At 45.3% G+C, this 22175-nt stretch overlaps 1 protein-coding gene across 2 annotated transcripts in view; it reads right to left on the bottom strand.

Moving 5' to 3' along the window:
* Window positions 1-9254: 9254 nt before the first annotated feature.
* Window positions 9255-22175, bottom strand: part of TOM1 (target of myb1 membrane trafficking protein) — a 28266-nt gene continuing 15345 nt past the window's right edge. The window contains exons 10-16 of one of the 2 annotated variants that reach the window (XM_054988585.1): window positions 20988-21102; window positions 20130-20250; window positions 15908-15983; window positions 14602-14655; window positions 11472-11531; window positions 10668-10698; window positions 9255-10322 (exon numbers count right to left, since the gene is read on the bottom strand). In XM_054988585.1, the coding sequence (XP_054844560.1) occupies window positions 10174-10322; window positions 10668-10698; window positions 11472-11531; window positions 14602-14655; window positions 15908-15983; window positions 20130-20250; window positions 20988-21102 (606 nt within the window). In that variant the 3' untranslated portion in view covers window positions 9255-10173. The remainder of the gene's footprint in view (window positions 10323-10667; window positions 10699-11471; window positions 11532-14601; window positions 14656-15907; window positions 15984-20129; window positions 20251-20987; window positions 21103-22175) is intronic. The other variant, XM_054988586.1, reaches the window with a different exon arrangement.

The following is a 22175-nucleotide window of genomic DNA, read 5'->3' as shown; positions in this document are numbered from 1 at the left end:
CACTGCTGAACACTGCACTAGGTAGGCACCATTTTCAAGCTCTGTGTGCCCTGCATGCTAGGTTTCTTTTCACTGTGCAATCTAAAGGGAAACAAAAAGGTAAGCCTGGGGAAGTATGTGAGATCACTTGGGCAGAAAAGGAAACAATTGTCTTGCTATCAGTCTGGGGTGAGGATAGGGTTGCCCGCTCCAAGTTGGGAAATTCCTGGAGATCTGGGGAGTAAAACCTGGAGAAAGTGGGGTTTGGGGAGGGAAAGGACCTTGGCATGGCATAACTCCATAGACTCCACGCCCAAAGCTGCCATTTCCTCCAGGTGAACTGATTTCTGTGGCCTGGAGACCAGTTGTAATTCCGGGAAATCTCTGGTCACTACCGGGAGGCTGGCAACCCTAGGTGAGGAGTAGAGGTGGGCACGATCCAAAAAAAAAATTACCGATCAAGCTGATTGGGGATCGGGGCCAGCGACGACCCCAAATGACTGATCCACACTGATCATCTCCTGTTTCCGATCCGTGGATCGGGGATCAGGGAGGCCAAAGCGGAGGGGCACCCCGCTGTTCCCAGCTATGTGGGAAGGTGGGTGGTGGTGGCGACCGCCGGGTATGGCGGGCACGGGGAGGTGGCAACGAGCTGTCTCCCCTCAGGGAGGGGACGTTCACGCGCACACACACACTTAGAGCAGGGGGGGGGGGTTTAACCCGGCAATGAGCCGCCTCCCCTCAGGGAGGGGACGTTCTCTCTCTCTCTCTCTCTCTCACACACGCACACACACACACACACACACACACACACACACACACACACACACACACACACACTTAGAACAGAGGGGGGAAAGTTTTTAACCCATCCCTGCCTCTCCAAATACAGAGAGAGAGACACCCCGTGAACATGTTTCACCCAGCTTTTAAAAAAAAGCAGGGACAGAATCCTCCATTCCTCCCCACCCAATTTTAAAAGCAAGCAGCCCGTCTTCCAAAAGCATATTTTAAACACACACACAGAGCCGTGAATGAGGTTTTCCCACAAAATACAGTGTTTTAAAAGCAGGTTAAAAACAGAGACAGACAGAAAAATAGCGATTCCTCCTACAAAGCTCCATTTTTTTAAAAAGCAAAAAACGTTTGGAGTGCCCATGGCTACAGAACACTCCCTCCCCTGGCTGTCTTCTCCCAACTGGTGAGTGCATTGCTGCTCCATGGTTGGAAAGAAGACCTGCTGATCGAGGCAAGCTGGGCTTCCATTCGAGTTTCCAGGGTGACAGAAGGAGGGCAAACTCAGCTCAGGCATTCCCCTGGCTCCGTTGCCAGGGGAATAATTCCTGGCGCCGGAGTGACTGGATCTCCGATCAGATACCGATCACCCCGATCAAGCCCCACCCCACCCTGAACACTGGAACGGTTGCCGTGGACAGCACCGATCCGCCGGGTCCCAATCGCGCGAATGCCATTATCGTGGGTATTTTTCTATCGTAATGCGGCTCGTGCCCATCTCTAGTGAGGAGAAGGTTCAGGGTGTTTCTCGTACCTCATGCCCATGGTATGCTCCCCAGAGTGATCACAGCAACCAGTTAAAGGGATACCTGCTAGCAAAGGCCTAGAACAGTAACTGGTCTAATCAGGGTTTTTTTTTGGCAGTACTTGCTGACTAGGGCTGTCAGGTCCCTCCGTGGGGTGGGTGATCCTTTAGTCCCAGCCTCTTCTCCTGCCACCACTTACCTGGCTGGTGGTGGTGGGAGAAGGTGGGGGAACAGGCATCCCAGGCCCTGGGAACATTCTCATGGTTTGCACTAGGCTGATTTGGGCTCCAAACAGTTTAAGAAACGGCTTACTGACTATTGCTGACCCTGGCCTAGATGGCCTGATTTTGGAAGTCAAGCAGGGTCAGCCATGGTCATATGTTTGGATGGGACGTCACTAAGGAAGTCCAGGGTTGCTATGCAGAGACAGGCAATGGCAAACCACCTCTGTTCTTCTCTTGCCTTGAAAGCTGTAAGGGGTTGCCATAAGCTGGCTGAGACTTGACAGCAGTTTACATACACTCACCAGTACTGAGGAGAAAGTTCAGGGTGCTTCTCATAACCCAGGGCACCCATCCTGTCCAGCATGCCCTCCACAGAAACAGCAGAAAACAACAAAAAGGAAACCTACTAGCAAAGGCCCAGCACAGTAAGTGGCCTATTCAGGGCTTTTTTTGGAGCAGTACTCACTGATACTGAGTATCAGCACCTTTTGAGTGGCTCTGCCAAGTACTGAGGTGGTAATTTGTGGGAATTAGTGCATATATATATATATGAGTACTAGTACTATTTTAAAAAAACACTGGGTCTATTAAAAATTCATGAGTAATAGTTCATGAATCAGAATGCAGCTATAAAAGTATTTCTTGGCATTAACAATGATTTATTCATGATTAGGTGATATTGAAGCAGAATTTGCCTCAATATTAACCATTAACCCCGAACCCCCCCCACACACTTTCTGTGAATAAAATTTGTGCACACAGTAATAAAAGAATTCGACTTTGACATAAAGTGTAACAGCTAAATTCTTTATTGATGAAAAGAATGGGACAACAAAATAGTGTAAGGTGTTTTGAAGAACGTCAACAATCAAGTTCCGAAGCAACACCCCCTTAATCCTGCAACTGACCATGATCATAATTGTGCTGAATTCTTTACCTCCTGTCCAAAATTCAAAGGGGAGGAAGGAACACAGTCAAATCAAAATCGCCAGTCAAATACGGGAACGCACTGAAATAACTCAACTTGCATGCCGTTCTCGTGTGAGGGGAAAGCAGGAACCTTTCCTCTCCCTGTGGCGCCATCCTGAGCTCGTTTGAGCTCTCTTTTTTTAAAAAAGAAGCAGTTCCCTTCAGCTGATGTATATTTGCAGGGAGCACGTTAAAACTAGCGCATGCAGAAATGTATCATATGCAAGATCCGATTCGCCGGTGGCCTTTGGGGGCAGTAGCTGCTTAAGGAACACAGTAATACACTAGACTCCACCATCACTCCATCACGGGTTCAACCCCCTTCCTCAAAGATGCAAACTTTACAGGACGGTAGAACAAACATGGGGAAGTTCCACATTCAAAACTGTAGCGTGGAAGGAAAAAATCAGTAACTACAGTGTTGCTCATTCCATTTCTGTACGAGTACTTTAAACAGAGCTCAATCATAATGGTAGAGGGGAAGGATGAAGGAGAAAATCCTGCAATAAGGAGAAAAGCCTGTTCTGAGTCTTTTTAAAGGGTAGGAGAAATCTAGTGGACACGGGAATCTACGTCCTTCAAAAGGGGAGGAGGCAGTAAAGCAATGAGGAAATGTTCTGGAAATAATAAGGTGTTGTTGGGGAGAAGGGGTGGCTTCATGGAAACAAGTGTTTTGGATTTTGACTTGGGAAATCTGCGTTAGATTCCTCAACCATGGGGTTCACAGCATGGTGTAGTGGTTAGAGTGTCAGACTATTTACTTACTCAATTTCTTTGTACAATGTCTTTGTAAACTTGTATTTATTGATCCTGTGGCATTGTTTATGGAAATGTCCTTGATACCAATTGTACTAATCTCACACTATGTTATCTGCCTTGGGTCTCAGTGAGAAAGGCAGACTATAAATGACATAAATAAATTTATTGGCCACCTTTCTTGCTGAGACTCAAAGTGGATTAGGAAGACCCAAGCTCAAATCCCATTGAGCTGGTTACTCTCCCAGCCCAATCTACCTCACAGGGTTGTTGTGAGAACAAAATGGGGGAGAGGAGAAGGATATATACTGCTCTGAACTCCTTGGAGAAAGGACAAAATAAAAAATGCACTAAATAAATAAAATGGAGGAGGGAATGAAACTATGCTGCTCTGAGCTCCTTGCAAGAAGAGTGGGATAAAAAAGTAGTAATAAAACGTTATTAACAAAATAATGAATGCTCATGCAGTAAAAGCCCACTTTCCTTTACCTTTCCATGTATCTATTTATCTGCACCCTTACAAACGACATGGGTGGGGCAGAGGAGGAAACTGTACCTCATCAGGTTATTCAACCGCAGTGCCAAGGGACCTCCAATGATGGCAGTGAAAGTGGCGCCAAGCCACGATTCGCACAGTGAAGTGCCTGCAGTGTTTCTGCAGGGGAGGTCTGAGGCAAGCAACTCCTTCTGAGGTGGTGTGAAAACATAAAAAAACTGACCGGTAACAAATGGAAAAGTAAAGATTCACATCATGCAGCAAAAGCAAAAAGAATACTTGCAGCACTTTCATGACAAATGGATTTATTGTAGCGTGCGCTTCCAGGGGCTGCGGCCCACTTTATCGGATGCCAAGTATCATCCATCATGCACAAGGCAACCCACAAGGAGGACAAGAGCGCTTGTCTTTGAACCAAGTCCTAAAAGATCACTGAAAGAGACTGTGTGCTGATCTGTTTGCAGTGGAATGGTGCTGCCCCCTGCTGGCTGTTTGGTTTTGGAAACGTGCTCTTGGGACAGGAAAAAAAAGCATGAAAGGCTGTTCTGCGTTGAAATGCAGGCAACTTTACAGGTGATTTTCACTGCATTTACACATGCTGGAAAGCTGCCGTTGGTCACTGCTCCTTAGCACATGTACAATGTGTGTGTTTGTGTAGCAAAATACAGACATGCAAGATCGTTACATGCAAACCAGAAGTGTGCGCTGTGTTGGGAAAGTGTAATGGGTAACCCCAAAGAGAATGCTGTCACTGCTTGGCTGAAAGGCTGAAGAGCAGGGAGAGAAACTCTGAGAGGCATCAGAGGAAGAATTATCCCCATCCCCAACGATGATGAACACACACATTCTGTCTCACACTCACCCACCCACCAGTTCACTGTGACCCAGACACCAATGCATCTTTCAGCCTCGTGTAACAACAGAGTACATGCAGGCCCTTATATGCATGAGGCAGACAGGGTAAACATGTAAAAGAATGAGGTGATAGAATGGATTGTACCACCAGATTAAGGAAGCAGCATTAAGCATTACTCCCCCTGCCATTTTTATGAATGAAATTTGTGCACAGTAATAATTAGGGGTCATTCTGTAGAAAAAGAGCTGGAGGAACTCATCAGCATAACTCATTAGCATATGCCACACCCCTTGCCATCACTGGAAGTGTGTCATTAGCATAACTGATTTGCATATGCCACACCCCCTGACATCACCTATCCTGGCTGTTTTGGACCCAATCCTGGCCATTCAGGGCCAAAATTGGGCCCCAAATGGTCAGGATTGGGTTGCTGCTGAGCGGGAGAGTGATCCACCACCCGTCAGAGGCCCGATCTGGGCCGTTTCAGTCCTAATCCAGGCTGAAACGGGCCCAAAATGGCAGAGTCAGGTGGGCGGGGCCACCTGACATGTGACCTCTTTGGGGAACTGCCAGAACTGCATTCCTGAGCGTTCCCCCTCGAAATGAGCCCTGGTAATATCGAATCCAGTCTCAATATAAGAATTATAAAAACAGCTAAATTCTTTACTGATTATCAGAACATGACAACAAAACAAAGTGTAAGGGTGCTTAAGCAACATCCCCTTAGTCCTGTGGCTGACCGTGATCATAGCTATGCTGAATTCTTTAGCTACTGTCCATCATTCAAAAAGGGAAGGAAGGACAACAAGCAAGCCAAACAATGAGCCAATCATGCGAAAGCAGCTAACTAATCAAAGGCCAGAGATGTACGCAAGATGCGATTCACTAGTGGGTTTGGGGGGCAGTAATTGTTTAAGCAACACAGTGATGAGACACATGTGTAGATTACATTTTTTTTGCTGGACTGCACCACTGCTTCACTGCAAGACTGCAACAGCACAAGAGCACCCCCCCCTCTAACTGATCAGGAAGGTAGGACACACACATGGGGAAGTTCCACATAAAAGCCTACAATGTGGAATGAGTGTCCTGAATATGCTATGGTTGGGGTGCCCCAGCGGCAAGGAAGAATCAGGTTGAGGCTACGGTCTGGAAGACGCGACATATATAGTCACCATGCGAGGAAGACAGCCGACACAGATTTTGTTCCATCTAACTGGCTTCCAAACACTACCCCACGTATTAGGGATTGCTTGGCTATTAAGATCGCCCTTAAGGACAAGGGAAGAGTCCCAGCAGGCTGATGGTCTGCAAGCCATGCATCGCCACTGGGGCCATCCCGACCCAGGAGCCACCCCAGCTCCAAAGAGGGTTGGGTGCATGCCAGAGGCACAGAGAAGCAGGGCTCACCACAGCGAGGGATGCACGCGTCCGGTCCCGCCTCAAGGGACAGGATGCTTCGATCTGGCGCCTCGCCACAGAATGGATTGAACTGGAGTTGCCAACTTTCAGGTGGGGCCTGGAGATTTACTGGAAGTACAACTGACCTCCAGACTACACAGGCCAGTTCCGCTGGAGGGAATGTCTGTTTTGGAAGGTGAACTCTACGGCATTATACCCTGCTGAGCTCCCTCCCCTTCCCAAACCTAACCCTCCAGAGGTTCCATCCCCAAATCTCCAAGAATTTTCCATCCTGAATTTAGCAACCCAAGGGCATGCCCAGCCAGCTCAGCCTTAACGCCCCCCCCTCCAATTTACCTAGGTACTTCCTGCTTGAGACTGGCCCCTTTTTCCTTGTGGGGACTGGGGCTGGGCCACTTTTCCAGGGCCATTTCTTCCCCGTCTCCACCCCTGCCTCTTATCATCAATGCAGCTGTTTTTATGAGAAATGCAGTCTGTTTTCATAGTTTGTACCAATCCGGTAATAAGTCAAACATCATGGCTTCTGTTGAGCTTCCTGAGAAGTCACTTGGTATTAACTGGTGTCATGCAACTGGGAAAACAATGCCTTTGCTTACAAGTTGTCGAGATAACTTATTGTGCAAAGCTTGCAGCCTTTAACTGAAAACTTCAGTTCTAATTAATCCTCCAGGGTGACAGTGACTAAAGCAAACACCATGCAAGCTCTTGAAGGTCTCTCCAGCTTTACAGGTGTTCTATTTGGGCAGTAGGAACAGGAAGAGATGGCTCCAGCACTATAGCAAGAGGACATAGTCAATGAGTTGGTATCTATCTGCTGACTATCACAGGAAGGAGAGTCAAAGCATGCAAAGACTGTTTGATAGTCTATGCATGTTTAATTGGCATTAAGTCTCATGGAGTTCAGTGGGCTCTTAATCCTCAGTAGTTGCAGATAGCATTGCAACCTTAGTTCTGCTAGTGAGCTTGTCTTACTGATTTGTCAGAATGCTGTGTGTGCTTGCACACATGCAGACATCTCTTAATGCTGAGCTTCCAGTTGTTTGTTACCAGCTAACAAACAGCAGTATTTTGATGCTGGAAAATGTGATTTAACACCCAGCTACTTGCATCCATTGCTTTTATGATTGCTTTTTGGAATATGAGTATCATAGGCATCTACTGTAATGGATTAGTGTTTGTGACACTACTATCAATGCGTAACTGGACTTCTCCCAGCTTTTGAACCTGATGGTTTTTGATTATTCTACATATAGCTGGGCTGAGCAATTTCCTGCTAGGATCTTGGAGAAAAAATAAGACTAAAACCCTCAACTCTACCCCTGAAGCAACACTCTGGCCATTTCATAGACTCTTTCCTTTTAATTCGTTCCTAGGCAATACAGTCTAATCTCCTGTGATTGCCTTGCCTCCCAGAGCAGAGACAAAAACACTGAATCTACCTTTAGGTAGGAACAAAGGGGCACAAAGCAAAATTAGCCCTGTTAGCGAAATGTGACTTTGATCGATGCAGTACAGCTGAATACCAGCTGCTAGGGGAAAACAAGGGAAGGAAACAGAATTTGCAACTAAATAGACCTTGGCCTGGCCCAGTAAATAAATTCTTAATGCTACCTGCCTCCTTTCTAGCCTCTTATGCAAGGCATCTCCACAAGGATTATCTTCCTCCATCCTCAAGAGTACATAGCTGCCACAGGCTAACATGGTTTATGCAGTAGGGTTGCCACCTCTACTATGGAAATTCCTAGAGATTTGGGGGTGGCCTCTGCGAAAGATATTTAGTGGGGATATGATACCATACAGTCACCCTTCCAAAGCTGCTTTTTTTTCCTCCAGGGAAACTGGAGCACCTCTGAAGATGCCAGCCACAGCTGCTGGCAAAACGTCAGGAACTACAATGCCAAGACCACGGCAATACAGCCCGGAAAACCCACAACAACCATCGTTCTCCGGCCGTGAAAGCCTTCGACAATATTTCTGGACAGCACTTATAATTCCAAGAGAACTCCAGGCAGGCCCCACCTGGAAACTGGCAACTCTAGTTGTGAGAAACCACGTGTGGCTATTTTACTTACTGCTTTGGTAATGCACACAAGGCAGTGACTGAGGGGTAGTGCATCCCCAATTAAAGGGTCACAGGTTGCAAGTATTGGGGAAGATCCCTTCTTTGCTTGAGACCTTTGACAGGCAGTCAGCTGGTATAGGCAATACTGTGCTAGGCAAATCTATGGCCTGATTCAGTATACAACGATTTCATACATTATGTTTTACTGCTTTGGCTGGAGAGTGCAAATGGCTGTTAAATGCTCCTCTCAAATGATCTCATTACATACATTGATAAAGAGCTGCATGCAAGTAACTGGGACCTGGGACCCCTCCTCATCTAACCGTAGTGTGGCAAGAACATCCAGTGACCACACAGAAGAGCTCAGTATCCTTCTTTGATCATTCTCTTGCTCCGTCTTATAGCTGCTAGTTCTTTTCAGCATACACATTTTAAAGCTAGCATTGAAATTATCAATATAAATCCAACCACAGCCTCCCCATGCAGAGCCAGTTTGAAACTATCTGTGTCAGTAGCAGCACATCAAGCCATACCATCCTACTTTCTTACATTTCCCGATCTGGCACAGGTGAAGAAGGAAAAGGACAAATGTAGAATTTTGCAATCAGAGTAATTACACAAATTAAGTGATTTAGGCATATCTTCATACATGGCTCAACTTAATCTGAGCACATATCTCCGTATTTCCTTGGTGTGCAGTTTGGATTTGATGGGTATAGTGTAAGGACAGCTGTACTAGATTCAATGAGATGGTGTCTGGTTCCAGCAACAGAGGCACCCCTGCCTCCAGAGACAGTACCCACTTCAGGAGGTAGCCTCTTGCTGTGACTCTCTCCTAGAAGCCACACTCACTCATTCAGCAGCGTGGCTGTGTTTTCTTCTTCCTAACTTGGTATGACTGTATTTTATCTCACTAAACAAGGCTGCAGAAAAACCACACGTTCTCTAGTGAGGTCCATAGGTGTTTTTTTTTTAATATGTAAATATAAAAGGCAAGTCTCCCAGGTACATGGAATATTCAGCATTTTATCCCAAACAAGCTGCTCACCTCTCAACCTTTAACACAGTGAATGCTGTTTCCTCGTAGTGTTCTCTAATACACCAGAAAAAAAAAATTCAACTGATTGAAGAAGGATGGGTTACGGAGCGGAGCGCTAGAGGACAGCTACAGAGAGGGAAGAGAAGCCATGATTAATGGGCCTTATGAGGACATTTCAAAAGAGAGTTTGCCTCCTAAATGGTACCACTGATGCCTCCTCTGCCATGAGGCCGATACTTTTACTAGCTATGGAAACCTTGTATGGCCTGCAGACAGGATGCTCAATGCCAGCAGGTGTTGTACAAGAGGGAAGGGATCTAGCAGAGGCCTGCAGGCATCACTGCCCTACTTAAACAGCTCTCGTGTCATTGTAAAAGTGTCCATGATTCCTATCCGGCCAAAGGAGGGCAAAGTAGGTAAAAAGGGAGGTGCTCAGTTTTACAACTAAATGCAGCTGCTTACGGGGATGACAGGAAACTACCATTGCTTTTACAGTCACTTCATTGGAAAAAAGGAGGACTGATCGTAGGAAAAAAAAACCTATTTCAACCACACAGGAGAAATCCCAAATTCACCCACTCTTCTTGACAACACATTTGGCATCTTTGCAAACTCTTCCCACCACTCCCTTCTCTCTCTCTTTTGTGTCCCTGGATGCAGCAATGATTAACTTAACCCCAAAGCAGCCTGGTAAGGGAGGCAGGAGGAAAGGAAAGAGGGGGGGCCCTTTCCCCACCCGCTCCTCTCTTGCCCCCTCCCCCACGGAGGAGGAGAGCAGTGCAGCACACAGGTCCTTTCGCAGCCACGGCACACCAGTCTGTAGGACGGCTCATAAAGCAAACATTGCGTCGTCTTCCTTCTCTTTCTTCCGGTGAGGGCCAGAGCTGGATGGGGGGGAAGGAACCCCAGCTGGGGGACTGGGAAGCGTGGGCAGTTGATCTGCCACCTTTGCTCGCTCTTCCAGGAACTTGTCAAATTCTGGAAAGAAAGGGCAAAAGGAACAGTTTTAACAAAGACGGAGGAACTTCACCAGAGCAAGAAGAGTTTGAGGGTTGAGATCCTGGGGTGTTGAGGTCTCATGTAACTCCTTATGCAGGACTTCCCTACTTGTGCAGGCATGGGAGCGATGCATCCCGACAGTCCTGTGATCTAACAACCCTATTACGGAGCTCTGATACACTGGGGGGGGGGGGGGCATATATGAATGTGTGCTACTCATTCATATATGGTATCTTTTCTAATGTATATGGTTCAATAGACAGAGGCAATATATGCCTGCATGAATTAGCAGGAGCATGGGCAAGGTAGTAGACAGCAGCTCACCTTCACTGGTGACACCTTTTGGGTCCTCATTCTCGTTTTCCAGAGAAGAGAGAACAAAAGACAACATGGAAACAAAGGAAGACACAATAAAAACTTTGGAACATATCAAGTAGGTAGAGAATTCCATTCTGATTAAGACAGATGTTGTGGCACCCAGTCTATGGAGGGGGTACATATTTCTCTGCCTCATTTTAGATCTCTCCTATCAGTAGGAGCAAGCAGCATAGCAGAGAAGAAATGTACTGGGATACAGCTATCAAAAGCTGACCCTTCCAAGCTATCAAAAGCATCCAGAAGTGATGAACCACAGAGAGGCTCCCATTCTGCATCCACATCAAAAGAGCGAGACAGAATCTGCAGGGCAGTGGCTTAAAGCCGGAAGGCAAGTCCAGTGGTTAACATTTTAGCGAATACATGATGAAGCTGATTTGCACAGCCACGTTCTCTATAATGGGCAGCTTTTATGTTCAGTGTTTGCCCACATTTTGTCCGGAGCAAAATAACTGTGTGAAATCAGAAAACTTAGCCCACAAGTGAGATTTGCAATGATATAACACTGGCTGGGAAAAAAATGCGATGATTTATCACAGGGAATGCTGAAATATAAATCAGCCCACAGGCTCCCTCACTACAAATCATAAAAAAGGGAATGGAAAACAGAGAAGGGCACCACCGGATATAACAAGAACACCCAGGAACTGAATGTTATGCCATTACAGTATCAATTAAGGCTCCCCACAGATTTGGCAGGAAGTTCATAGTCCACCTTAAGTAATGAATGAATGCCTCCATTTTTTTACTTACCACATCAGCGGAAAGCCATTGCTCAATATCCTCCATGAGGGAGGCTTGGGGGACAGGAATCTGGCATGAGAGGGGGAAACAAAAGGAAGAACAAGGCACAGTCAGGCACAGAAGAGCCTGAGCTGAATTCATCTGGGCAGAACCAAGCTGTACCCTGAATCGTCCTTTATCCGAGAGCAGCATCTGAAGCTACATTTTACATTGGCCCTGCTCCTGGCTCCTTTTCTTTTAAGTTCTGGACCAGCCTCATTTGAGAGATTAAATATTTGTCAGCTTTAGATAGATAATCATTCCAAAGTCACAGTAACAGGCTCCCATGTTCTGTATCATTAATAACTCGCAGTTCCAGAAGTGATTCTCAGAGGAGACAAACGGTTCGGCTTCGAGGTCTGTCTGGGAAATACAGTGGAAGAGTTCAATGGATTGAAGTAACTCTGCTTAGGATTTCACTGTTAATGTCTCCCCCCACCCCATGTTATGTTATGTTAACAAGTGGATTTTTCGCAAGAAACATTCTTAGTGGCAGTACAGAGAGAAGTATATTGATACAGTGTGGCTCTAGGGTGGGAGCAGTGTATCTGTACAAACGTGTTTGTTCTGGCTGCCTAATCAGAGTGCAATGTTTTCCAAGGAACCAGAAAGTCTGAAAAAAATCATGCAATATTCATAAGACTGAAAGATTTTTCAAACAGATATAAATACTGCAATCTCCTGTATCTGTCCAGTTTAGGACACACTATCCTATTTTCAGCCTTTCCTCCACGAAGGTGAGAAGCTTCCGATGTTGTGAAATTCTTTCTCTTTGTTTCACATTTTGAATATCCACTACAACGACAGAAATGTTTTGCCTCCGAAAAAGCTCTACTTACCAATCAATGCCAATGCTGTCTTTACATTCTCTCTACGGCTACTCACGCAGACATAGAATGATAATTGGGATCTGGCATGCCCACAGCGTAAGGCACCTTTGATTTATTCTATCTGGCTTCTGAAGCCCTTAAAGGACAGCTTTCACTCTGTGAGAGAGTGTGCAGAAGACAGTATTTTTGCAGTCATTCCATATTCTCATTTAATGCAGCATTTACCCTCCTAGGTAAATAGTATGAAGCCCAGGACTGCAGGATAGGGTCATCTTTGTGTAGCTATAAGCCTTGGATGGTTGTCAACAGAGGAGAGAGTGCCTTCGGGGTTCTCTTACTGCAGAACTGATTTCTGGGCATTCCAGCATGCCTCGTTCAAGAAGCTTAAGTGGAGTCAAGAAAAACAGATCTATGCTGGGGACAAGGGGGCAGAGAATGAACATCACATTCATAACCTGCCTGTGAATTTCCAGAGGAAGCTGGCTGGCTACTGCTGGAGAAAGAATGCTGGCCTAGGTGGGTCAGGCCAAGGATTTAAGAACAATGGAAACTTAGGATGAGGGATGCACAGACATGCTGGTGTTTCCGATCAGCAGCTATGCACGTTCTACTGAGCATACAGGGATATGAAACTTTAAAAAATATTTAATCTCCTTTCCCAATAATAGGTTCTTTGGAATCACAGTGGTATTCCAGGAAATGAGGAAGAAGCAGACATGACATGACAAGAAAAAAGGCTCAAGATCCCACATGGATTCTTTTTAAAACTGGTTGCGCTGCCCATCTAAGGTAAGGGCGAAGTGCTCAAGGCAGAGTCAGTGGTCATTTACTTCCAGACCCAGAAATGTTTTTAAGACGGTGAGGGAAGGGAACTGGTTGGTGGAGAAAAAGGGCTAAAGGAACCAGGGATCAGCTGAAATCCTCAGATCCAGAAGTGCGATGGGAAATTCTCAAAATAAACTTGGAACAGCAAAGGATGAGAGAGAGCTAGCACTCCCCAAAGTTACTCTAAGCAGAGATTAAAAGCACGCCCTTGCTATTTGCTGCATAACTGTTCATCAGTCTTCGGTTTCCAAATCCATGGAAGAGAAAAAGAGCAAAACCAAAGCAAGAGAATCCATCTTATCCAAGCCAGTAATGCAACATCTGAGCTATCCTTGCTATGTTCTCTTTCCTCTGCCAAGGTAAAGGTGTTGTCTCCCCTGCGCCCATCAGACTGGTTATCACAACTAGGGAGGAAAAGGACTGATGCGGAAAGAAATAAGAAGATACAAGCAGGAGTACCTTTGTCCTTGAATGAGGTTTACAGGAACAAAAGCCAGGATTTACCCCCAAAGCTGGAAAAGTGTATGGGGATACCTTGGACGTGAACCTCCATTAGGATTTCCAGTCTTGTGGTGATTTCTCTGACTGGTTCTATTATATATACTAAATGAATCAAAACAACCAGCAGCCAGATGCTGACCAAGCTGCTTGCCTATGCTTTCCCTGAGATGGCACTACAGGCCTTTTAAAAGATGGTGCAGCAAAAGTATGCATTTAGGATATTGCACACTCATGTCAACTGATTGAAGAGGGTCTGCTACCCATGCACAATAATGACATGGCATGCATTGCTGCATTATACAGGTAGCAGTCCGGTTCAAACAAGAACTGGAGAGAGAATCAACTAAGGTGCATCAGTCATGGAAAGTAGCTTGCTACTGGGCTGCTAATGTGGAAGACAACTGGGAAATGGTTAGCCATTTGGGGAGTGCAATTTCTTCTTGCTACATGGGAGCATAACAGCTGGCCACTCCTATACTTTTCTCCTCATGGGTGATATTCACCCTAGTGTGGAAAAGTCTTTATTTTTTTGAAATAAAAATAACTTGCAGTGCAGAGGAACAAGCCAGCAAGAAATCACTGATGGAGTTTGTACAATTCCTTAAGGGTAGTGCAATGCTGGTACAAAGGAGAAAGTAGGCTCTGTGCTTGATGAAGCATCAAGGGCATCTGCTATTGGATCTAGAGACTGCAGTTTCTAATCCCAACAGGATACTGAGACTAAAGGAATTAGGAGCTCTCTGCTCGATTTTTTAAATCATGCTTTCTATCATTCTTCCGTTTCGAAGAGTTTTCTAGAATGTGGATTTACTGGAAGGGATTTTCCAGCTTCCAGCCACTCTGCCTATTATGTGTCCCCATACACTCTTCGATTAGCAGCACACCCTTGGTTAGCAGTGCCTGAAATCTATTCTGCTCTTTCCCCAGCAGCAGCACGTTCTCACCATTCCTTGCTGCATCATCCAGTTTGAGATCAGGGCTCCATCATTTGGCTCCAGCTAGTTAAGAGAGAGTTTGCTTTGAAAAGGTGCTAGAAATTGTAGGAGTGGTAAGAAACATACGCATCCTCCACAATGTAATGTCAATGAGGTCAGCAAGGAGACCAGGTACCTTCTTCCACAAATAAAAGATGACTGATGGATTGATAAATTTTTTTTCTTCCATTTCTTGGAGAGACTAATGGAGTAAGGGAGAACCCCGAACTGAACAAACAATGGAGCTGTATTCCTTTTAGAGCTAGAAAGAAAAAGTGTGACTCCTTCCTTCTCCTTCTGTGGAATGGAAGGACAGGGCAGCAGCAGAATGGCCTGCTACACTTCTAACCCAGAGCCTGAAAGGAAGCTTGGCGGACTATGGCGTCAGAAAGTAACGCCAACCTCAAGAAGAGAATATATTTAGAAAGTTAAGGTTTTCAGCATGCAGAGCGACCATTCACGCGAACACAACTGTCTCACCTCATGAGTGACTTCAGTAGGAGGCTTCTGAGGGACTAATTCCTTCAGCCTTTAGTGTTCAGAGACAGGTGGCACCTACCTACATGGCTCTAATTATCAACTTTAACACTGAGCTGCCATGGCCTGAACCTCATGATATATACAGAACTATACAGATAAGAGAATTCAGTTAGGTGCACTTCTCCTATCAGCGTAGAACTACAATGAGAAAAACCGCACCTGGTGCAACTCTCCCTCCTAGGCAACCCATGGGCTGCTGCAGATGCAATGTTACCATTCTCTTAATCATGGCTCAGCAAGTGCAAAGCACAAGGTCTTCCCTCTCAGTTTAACCAGGGCTTCCGTCTTAAACCAGACATACATGAAGGCAAAGATTGGAAAGAATGCGGCAATGTTTTTTTAAAAAGTTGTATAAATAGCAGCATTTACTGGCTGTGTTTAAATGAAAAGACAGCCGTTGATTGCAATTGTGACTAAATTATATGAAGTTACTGAACGCTGCTTCAAATAGATAGGCGCAAATCCAGGAAGTAAATGTGAGCGGGGAATTGCATACACTGTCATTGCAGGAACAGCACTCAAGGGAGATAGATGAGCTCCACTTTGGAAGCTAAAGATTTTTGGAAATACAGAAAAGGTTATGCCCTTACACTTTCTGTATTGGTGTGTATCAGGAACACTGAAACCTGCTTTGAGAAGCTGAGTGAGCAAACTACCTACAGCTGGTATCTGGGGTTTATGAGGACATGGCAATCACACATGGAATACTCTGAGCACCTCAGAAGTAGCTACTCACCGCGCCTGTACTCTGCTGCCTGGCATCCAAGGCTCCAGCTAGTCCTTTGGTTGCTAGAGGGTCTTCATATTTCACCCTGAAAAAGAGAAGCAAATTAAAGAAAAGATTCCAGACAGACTGTAATAGGGCAGGTGCACATGGCATGTGGCCCAGTAGAGCCATGTTGTACAGCCCCAGCCCCCTCCCATGATGATAGCGAAGGGAGACGCCAAGATGGTGGCAGTCTGACACCCCCCCCGCCCCCCACCCCGGGCCTGGGAAATGTCTTGCTGCACCCCAGCACAGAAACTCAGCTGTTCTGAAAGGGTGTACACCACCTGAGTGCTCCTGAGCAGAATATTGTGTTATACGCAGAAAGCCCTTTACAAATGGACTTCATTATGAATTTTGCCAGCAGGGGCTATCAAAACAAGTGTTGACCTCAGATTCAAGCTCAGCCATGTATTAAGCAATTATGGGCAAGGCATTTCCCTTCAGCTCCAGTTCTCCATCCTGTAATACAAGAAGGACTGAACTCTGAGGCATGGTATAAGATAAAAATTAGATAACCAGATCTGTTTATCAACTTTGACTTTTATGGAAGGGCTATATAGCTAAGTGTGCTGTGCTCATATTTTGTTGCCTAAATGCATCATCTACCCAGGGCTGCATGATAGGGAAAATAAAAAAGTAAAACCTTGCATCAAGAAAAAAGGATTTATACAACTTGTATAAAGCATGCTATTTCTTATTTTACAGGGCTTCTTCTAAATGTTGAGTATTTTGTATAATGTATCATTGGGAAGGGCAGAGAACTACAGAAAATACCGAAGCCCTATTATGCTCAACAACTGGAAATCTTGTTCAGCCACTCACTCCAGCTTCTGAGATTTCTGCAAGTATCGACCACAAATTTTCAAGTATTTGTATACACAGGGCCCAGACACATTCAAGACAAGATTCAAAAAGGCTGAAAGCTGCATCTGAGACCACATTCAATCCTCCTTCTGTGCTCCTACAGAACTGCAGCATGTACATAAATTTGCAAACACCTTTGTTCTAATTAAGCACATGATCCCAAGACTTATTCTGCATCCTTTCACATCTCTACTTTGTTACATGAAGCATGGTGGGAAGATGCATTACATACTGCAGTCAGGCTTGGGTAAAGTTAATTGTTCCTGACAACCAGTGCATGCCCAGTGACAGCGATACCTCTGCATTCAAAAAGTATCTCAAAGAAACTCAACGATAACCCCGCCCCTGCCCCCGCCATAGGAACCAGTAGTTCCACCTCTTGCTTTAGAATACTCCCTCCCCCCAAATCAAGACCCTTTATTTGCCTTCTTCCTTAGATCTACGCCAATTATTTCTTACACAGGATGGCCAGAGTTCCCTTGGCCAATGATGGCCCAGCACCGAGCGTCCCCAAGCCATGTCTCTGCCTCTCCCATGATCAATGGGAATCATTCCTACTCTGGACCACAGGCCTGGGCCACTTTTGCTCAAATTTTTCGAAGAAGTGTTCATCTGTGAAGGGCCCACTGTGCACGATGGCATCAAGGATGAAGTAGAGGGCCACCACCATGCCGCTGATGAGGCAGAAGGGCACAAAGGGCTTGAGGTGTTGCCAGAAATTCTGCAAGCAGGTATTCATGGAGTTCTCAGAAAACAGCAAAACTCAAGATAGTTGTCAACAAAAGTCCTGATCTGACAGCAAAGCCGATAGAGAGAGAGAGGGAGAGAGAGAGAGAGAAAGAGAGAGAGAGAGAGAAGGCACAGGAGTATGCTGGGGCTCGTAGCAGGGACTGTTCCAATTTAGCTTGATGGCAGAGAGCTGGAGGCAGCTAGTCCTGCTGTAGAATGATGAATCTGCCTCTAATCGGAAAGATCATGCACCCTTCCGCCGTTGGAGAATCAGGCTGTGCTGGAGAAGATACGCTGCCCAGCTCCTCTGCAGCTACTGAGAGAGAGGAGTGCCCAGAGTGTGTTCCTAGAGGTTGGGTTTCAGCACAAGATCAGCTGCTTCTGGCTCTTTCTCCACCTTCTTTCCAGCTGCTCCACTCCATACACTACTCTCGGCAAAGCGCTTGTTGAGAGCACCATTCCCACAGTCTGCTTCACACACTCAGCATCTGTGCTTTTTAGCCTAGTGCATTTCCTTTTCACTGGTGAATCAGCCAGGCTGTTTAGGGAAAGTAATTTCCAAGCCAAACATTATGAGCCCTCCAGCAGCAGCAGCAGCAGCACGCTGGCACCTTGCCTGGTTTGCTAAGTACTGAGTGGGAGTGTTTGGAATATAGCTGCCCACACCCTCAACGAACATCTGTTTCTGGCATCAGCAGAGGTCACTCCAAGACTTACTGCAGGCTGGGGCTTCTCAGAGACACTTTGGTGTATTTTGGACTTTCAGGGCTGGGACGACCAGAAGGTTAACCAAGTGCAACTGCAAGACAAAATCCTCCAGCCCACTGGTCCTACGCAGATTCACAGTGCTTGACATTTATGCACAGTATTATTTGGAGCATTCAAGGCGCGCCACATAATTCTCTCAGTAATCCATACTATCACCATCTTGTAAAGTAGGTCAATATTACCCTCTCCCTATTGCAGATATGAGTTGGGGCCAAGAAATTTGAACCTGGGACTTCTTGGCTTGGTTACTCCACCAGCCCTCGCACAACACTGATCGTTCTGTGCCAGGACAGCAGGAGCAAGGAAAGTGAATGACTTAAGGTGTAAGCAATGCCACATGAAGCTGGGGAGCATAAACACCCCCTCCCTGCAGGAAAATTCCTTCCCAGACCAAAATATAGTCAGGTCTGCACATGCACGCCAGCTTGTTCAGATATGGGTGAGGTGGTTTTCCACCCCCCTCCCCCCCGCACAAAGCTAAGAAGAGCACACAGCAAAAACAGCAGCCTGCCTCTCGGTAATTTAAACAAGTCCATTGTAGGAGTTTAGCTGAAGTATTAATCTTGGGTTGGTGGTAGCGTCACCCATCTAAAACAGCCGGCATTCTGCAGTACCCTACACACAACTCTGCTCTCTGTTTGGCCTAAGCTATTAAAAAGAAATTATTCATGTCGCTACTGCCACAATTCCCAGAGGCCATTAGAGAGTGAGACGAGGCCAGGGAGGAAAAAGGAGTGGAGGAGCCAGTGAGTGCTAATGAAGGCTTACATCTGCCTTCATTATTTCCATGGAGATAAAACATAAAACTGATCAGGGACTCTTTGCCTTTAACATACAGACTGCCTCCTCTTGAAGTTGAGAGCAACACCCTAAAAGACAACTCCAAATGAAAAATTTAAAGATTATACAGCAATGAAGATCCCATAGCCCTTACTGTGCAGGCTTCCCTGAGTAAATGAATGCTAATGAAAAAGCAACTCCCCCTGCCCCACACAGAGCATGAGCAGGCAGATCCAACACAATTAGGAAAATAAATAAAGAAGAGTAATGCACTGTAAAAGAGAATGGTGTATTTGGAAAAAGGTGGGAATAGTTTGTTTTTGTGGCATTTTGTGGTTTTGAGTGTTTGCCATGATAATTTATCACCCTTTTAGCAATCTTTTATCCTCCCTTTTTCTTGATATACCTATATTTATGTATCTCAAAATGTTTCTATTTCACCGTTCTTTGCTTTAAAGCAACTTTCCCCCATATATTTTATTAATCAACACTTTTAAAACCTAACATAAATCCATTGGAAAGGGAAACCCTGCTTTCTCCCAAGCGTCCAAGTGAACCCATGCTTCCCCCATACCAGCAGTGTGGGAGACAGATGGCTGCTGAAGTCAATTTGGTATCCCTTAGTGAGCTTAGGCTGCAATATCAAGGATATTTTCCTGGAGTCAGCCTCACTGAATAACATCAGACTTCTGAGTAGCCCTATTTTGGATTGCTCCTTTATTCTTTATTGTGGAGGCACCCTCAATTTCATTTTCTTGCTTTCTTCCTTTTTATCTGCTTGTGGTCCACTAGAATTCGTGACTTAGCAATTTGCTGAGTCGCATGGAAAATATACTGAGAGACCAAGAACCACAGCTTTCTCTTGAACAGAGCCAGGATTCAGTGCTTTGAAACAAAAAAATGTGCACAAAAATACATAAAGTTTTGCATCAACCAAAGCTGAATGTTGAGACCTATATAAAATAGAGCAAAATTTGCCTGACTGTTTTTGTTACTTTGCAACTTTCACCGTTTTGCTGGACAGATCATAACAGGCACTGCCACTCACTCTTTGCGTTGCTCAGCCAAGGAGCTGCCACGGGTCAATGCAAACATGTCAAACTCTTCTTCCAGTTTGCCCGAACGATCAATGGATTGCAGCCCTGCACTGACACTGCCGGAACCCAGATCTACAGGGGGTAAAACACAGGAGGAACAAGCTAACTCATGACATGTGTTGAGGCCAGTAAAACAGAGCAAGATATTGATATTCTTATTTATAAGACTATCTTTCTCCCAGAAACCTGGACTCAAGGCTAGTAACAATACAGAACCAACACAATAAAAATACAACCAAAGCTTATACCAGACACTAGCCACAGACATCACAAATGGGTTGCTTTCTAAAAATCTTTAGTGCTGCCCTTCTATAAAACCCCAAACCCCGTTCTACAGCTTCTCTCAAAACCTCATTTCAGGGATGCTCTTAAAATGGGAAGAGCAAGTGAAAATGTCTGCAATCAAACTGTGGCTGACCACATCCTATTATAAGAAGGGATGGAGAGAAACGTCTGGTGTGATGACCAAAGCTACCACACGGGTTCATACAGGGAGAGGGGGCCCTTCAGAGGTGATGATCACAGGCACCAGGCCTTTTTTACCCTACTTGCTGCTAAGGAGAGCTAAATTGATGGTTGGATGTATCACAAACTCAGCCCCAATCCAAATGCTATTAATCAATGATGAAAATCATGGGGTCGCCTGCTTTTTCACATCTGAGTCTATTACCTGAAATACAAATAGCTCGGAAATTTAACAGAAGGAAGTTAACAGAAGGAAGAAGAAATATAGGGAGTGGAAACGCGGCTGGAGGCAGAAAACAAAACTATGATGGTTACCACTCATGGGGTACATTTAGGTTACTCACTCATTCCCGCAAGCTGAGATGAAAGAGTGTTGGGTGTTTCCGAGTCATTCCCTGCTGGTGCAGCACCAGGCCCCACATCAACCAAACTGCTTGCATTTTCTGTATTGTTGTGTTGCTTTGAAGAGAGAGAAAATTTACTTGCTATTTCTGGTCAGGTTTTGTTCTGTTTGGGAGGTCAGGTATTTCATGCAGACAGGGAAACACAGGCACCCAAGCACCTTGGAAAAGTGAGAGTGTGAATCAAATGCCTGTCAAACACACAGCCAGTCAACCTGACCATGCAGGATAAATGTCATTCATTTGATGAGCATTCTTCTGGCGCTCAATATTAACTGGAGGACAAAGAGCAGTGTGAACACATTACCAAGAAAGCTAGGCCTGCTTTTGTTCCATTGGCTTGAAATCAATGGGAAGTGAATGCTTAACTGCACCCTGAATTCTGATTGGTTCAATTATATTCGAAACACGGCTGTTTCCTCCGGATTGTGCCTTACGACTTCAGCTTTATTCTGCAAGGGAGGCTGGCTTTGACGCAGGATAAGCAACAAAGGAGTCCCCAAGCTAGTGTTTGTGACCTCAAACAATGAAAAGCCTCTCTCTAAGATTGCATGTACCCTATCAAGCCTGAATTCTCCCTAGAAGGTAAAATGACAAAACTGAGGCTATTGTACTTTGGTCACATCATGAGAAAACAAGACTCTCTGGAAAAGTCCATAATGCTAGGAAAAGTGGAAGGCAGTAGGAAAAGAGGAAGACCCAAAATGAGATAGCTTGACTCAATAAAGGAAGTTTGCAAAATCTGAGCAAGTCTGTTAATGATACCAAGTTTTTAATTCATAGGGTTGCCATAATTCAGAAGTGATCTGATGGTACCTAACACACATGAAGTTCCTTTTGTTTTCAGCTTTTTGGTGTTCTGTGAAATTTACCTCATATCGTGCTAATATATACAAAAAAATGCCTAGCAATGTATGCAGATGAAAGAAAAACGGTCCTATGTGGCTACTAATATAACGAAAGTCAATGGACCAGAAACTTTTGCAGTAAGTAAGGTAAGGTAAGGTAAGTAAGATACCTTTTTCTATTTCCACTCAAGACAACAGCACGGGACAAAAGCTTCAATATGCTTATGTCTATCAGAAGCCAAAGCACAATCTGAGCCAGACGCTTGGAGAGTCGGGTTACAAG

The sequence above is a fragment of the Eublepharis macularius genome, chromosome 9 (assembly GCF_028583425.1).
Source record: "Eublepharis macularius isolate TG4126 chromosome 9, MPM_Emac_v1.0, whole genome shotgun sequence".
Lineage (NCBI taxonomy): Eukaryota > Metazoa > Chordata > Lepidosauria > Squamata > Eublepharidae > Eublepharis > Eublepharis macularius.
The sequence above is the reverse complement of the archived record's forward strand: the minus strand, read 5'-3'. Positions and strand labels throughout refer to the sequence as shown.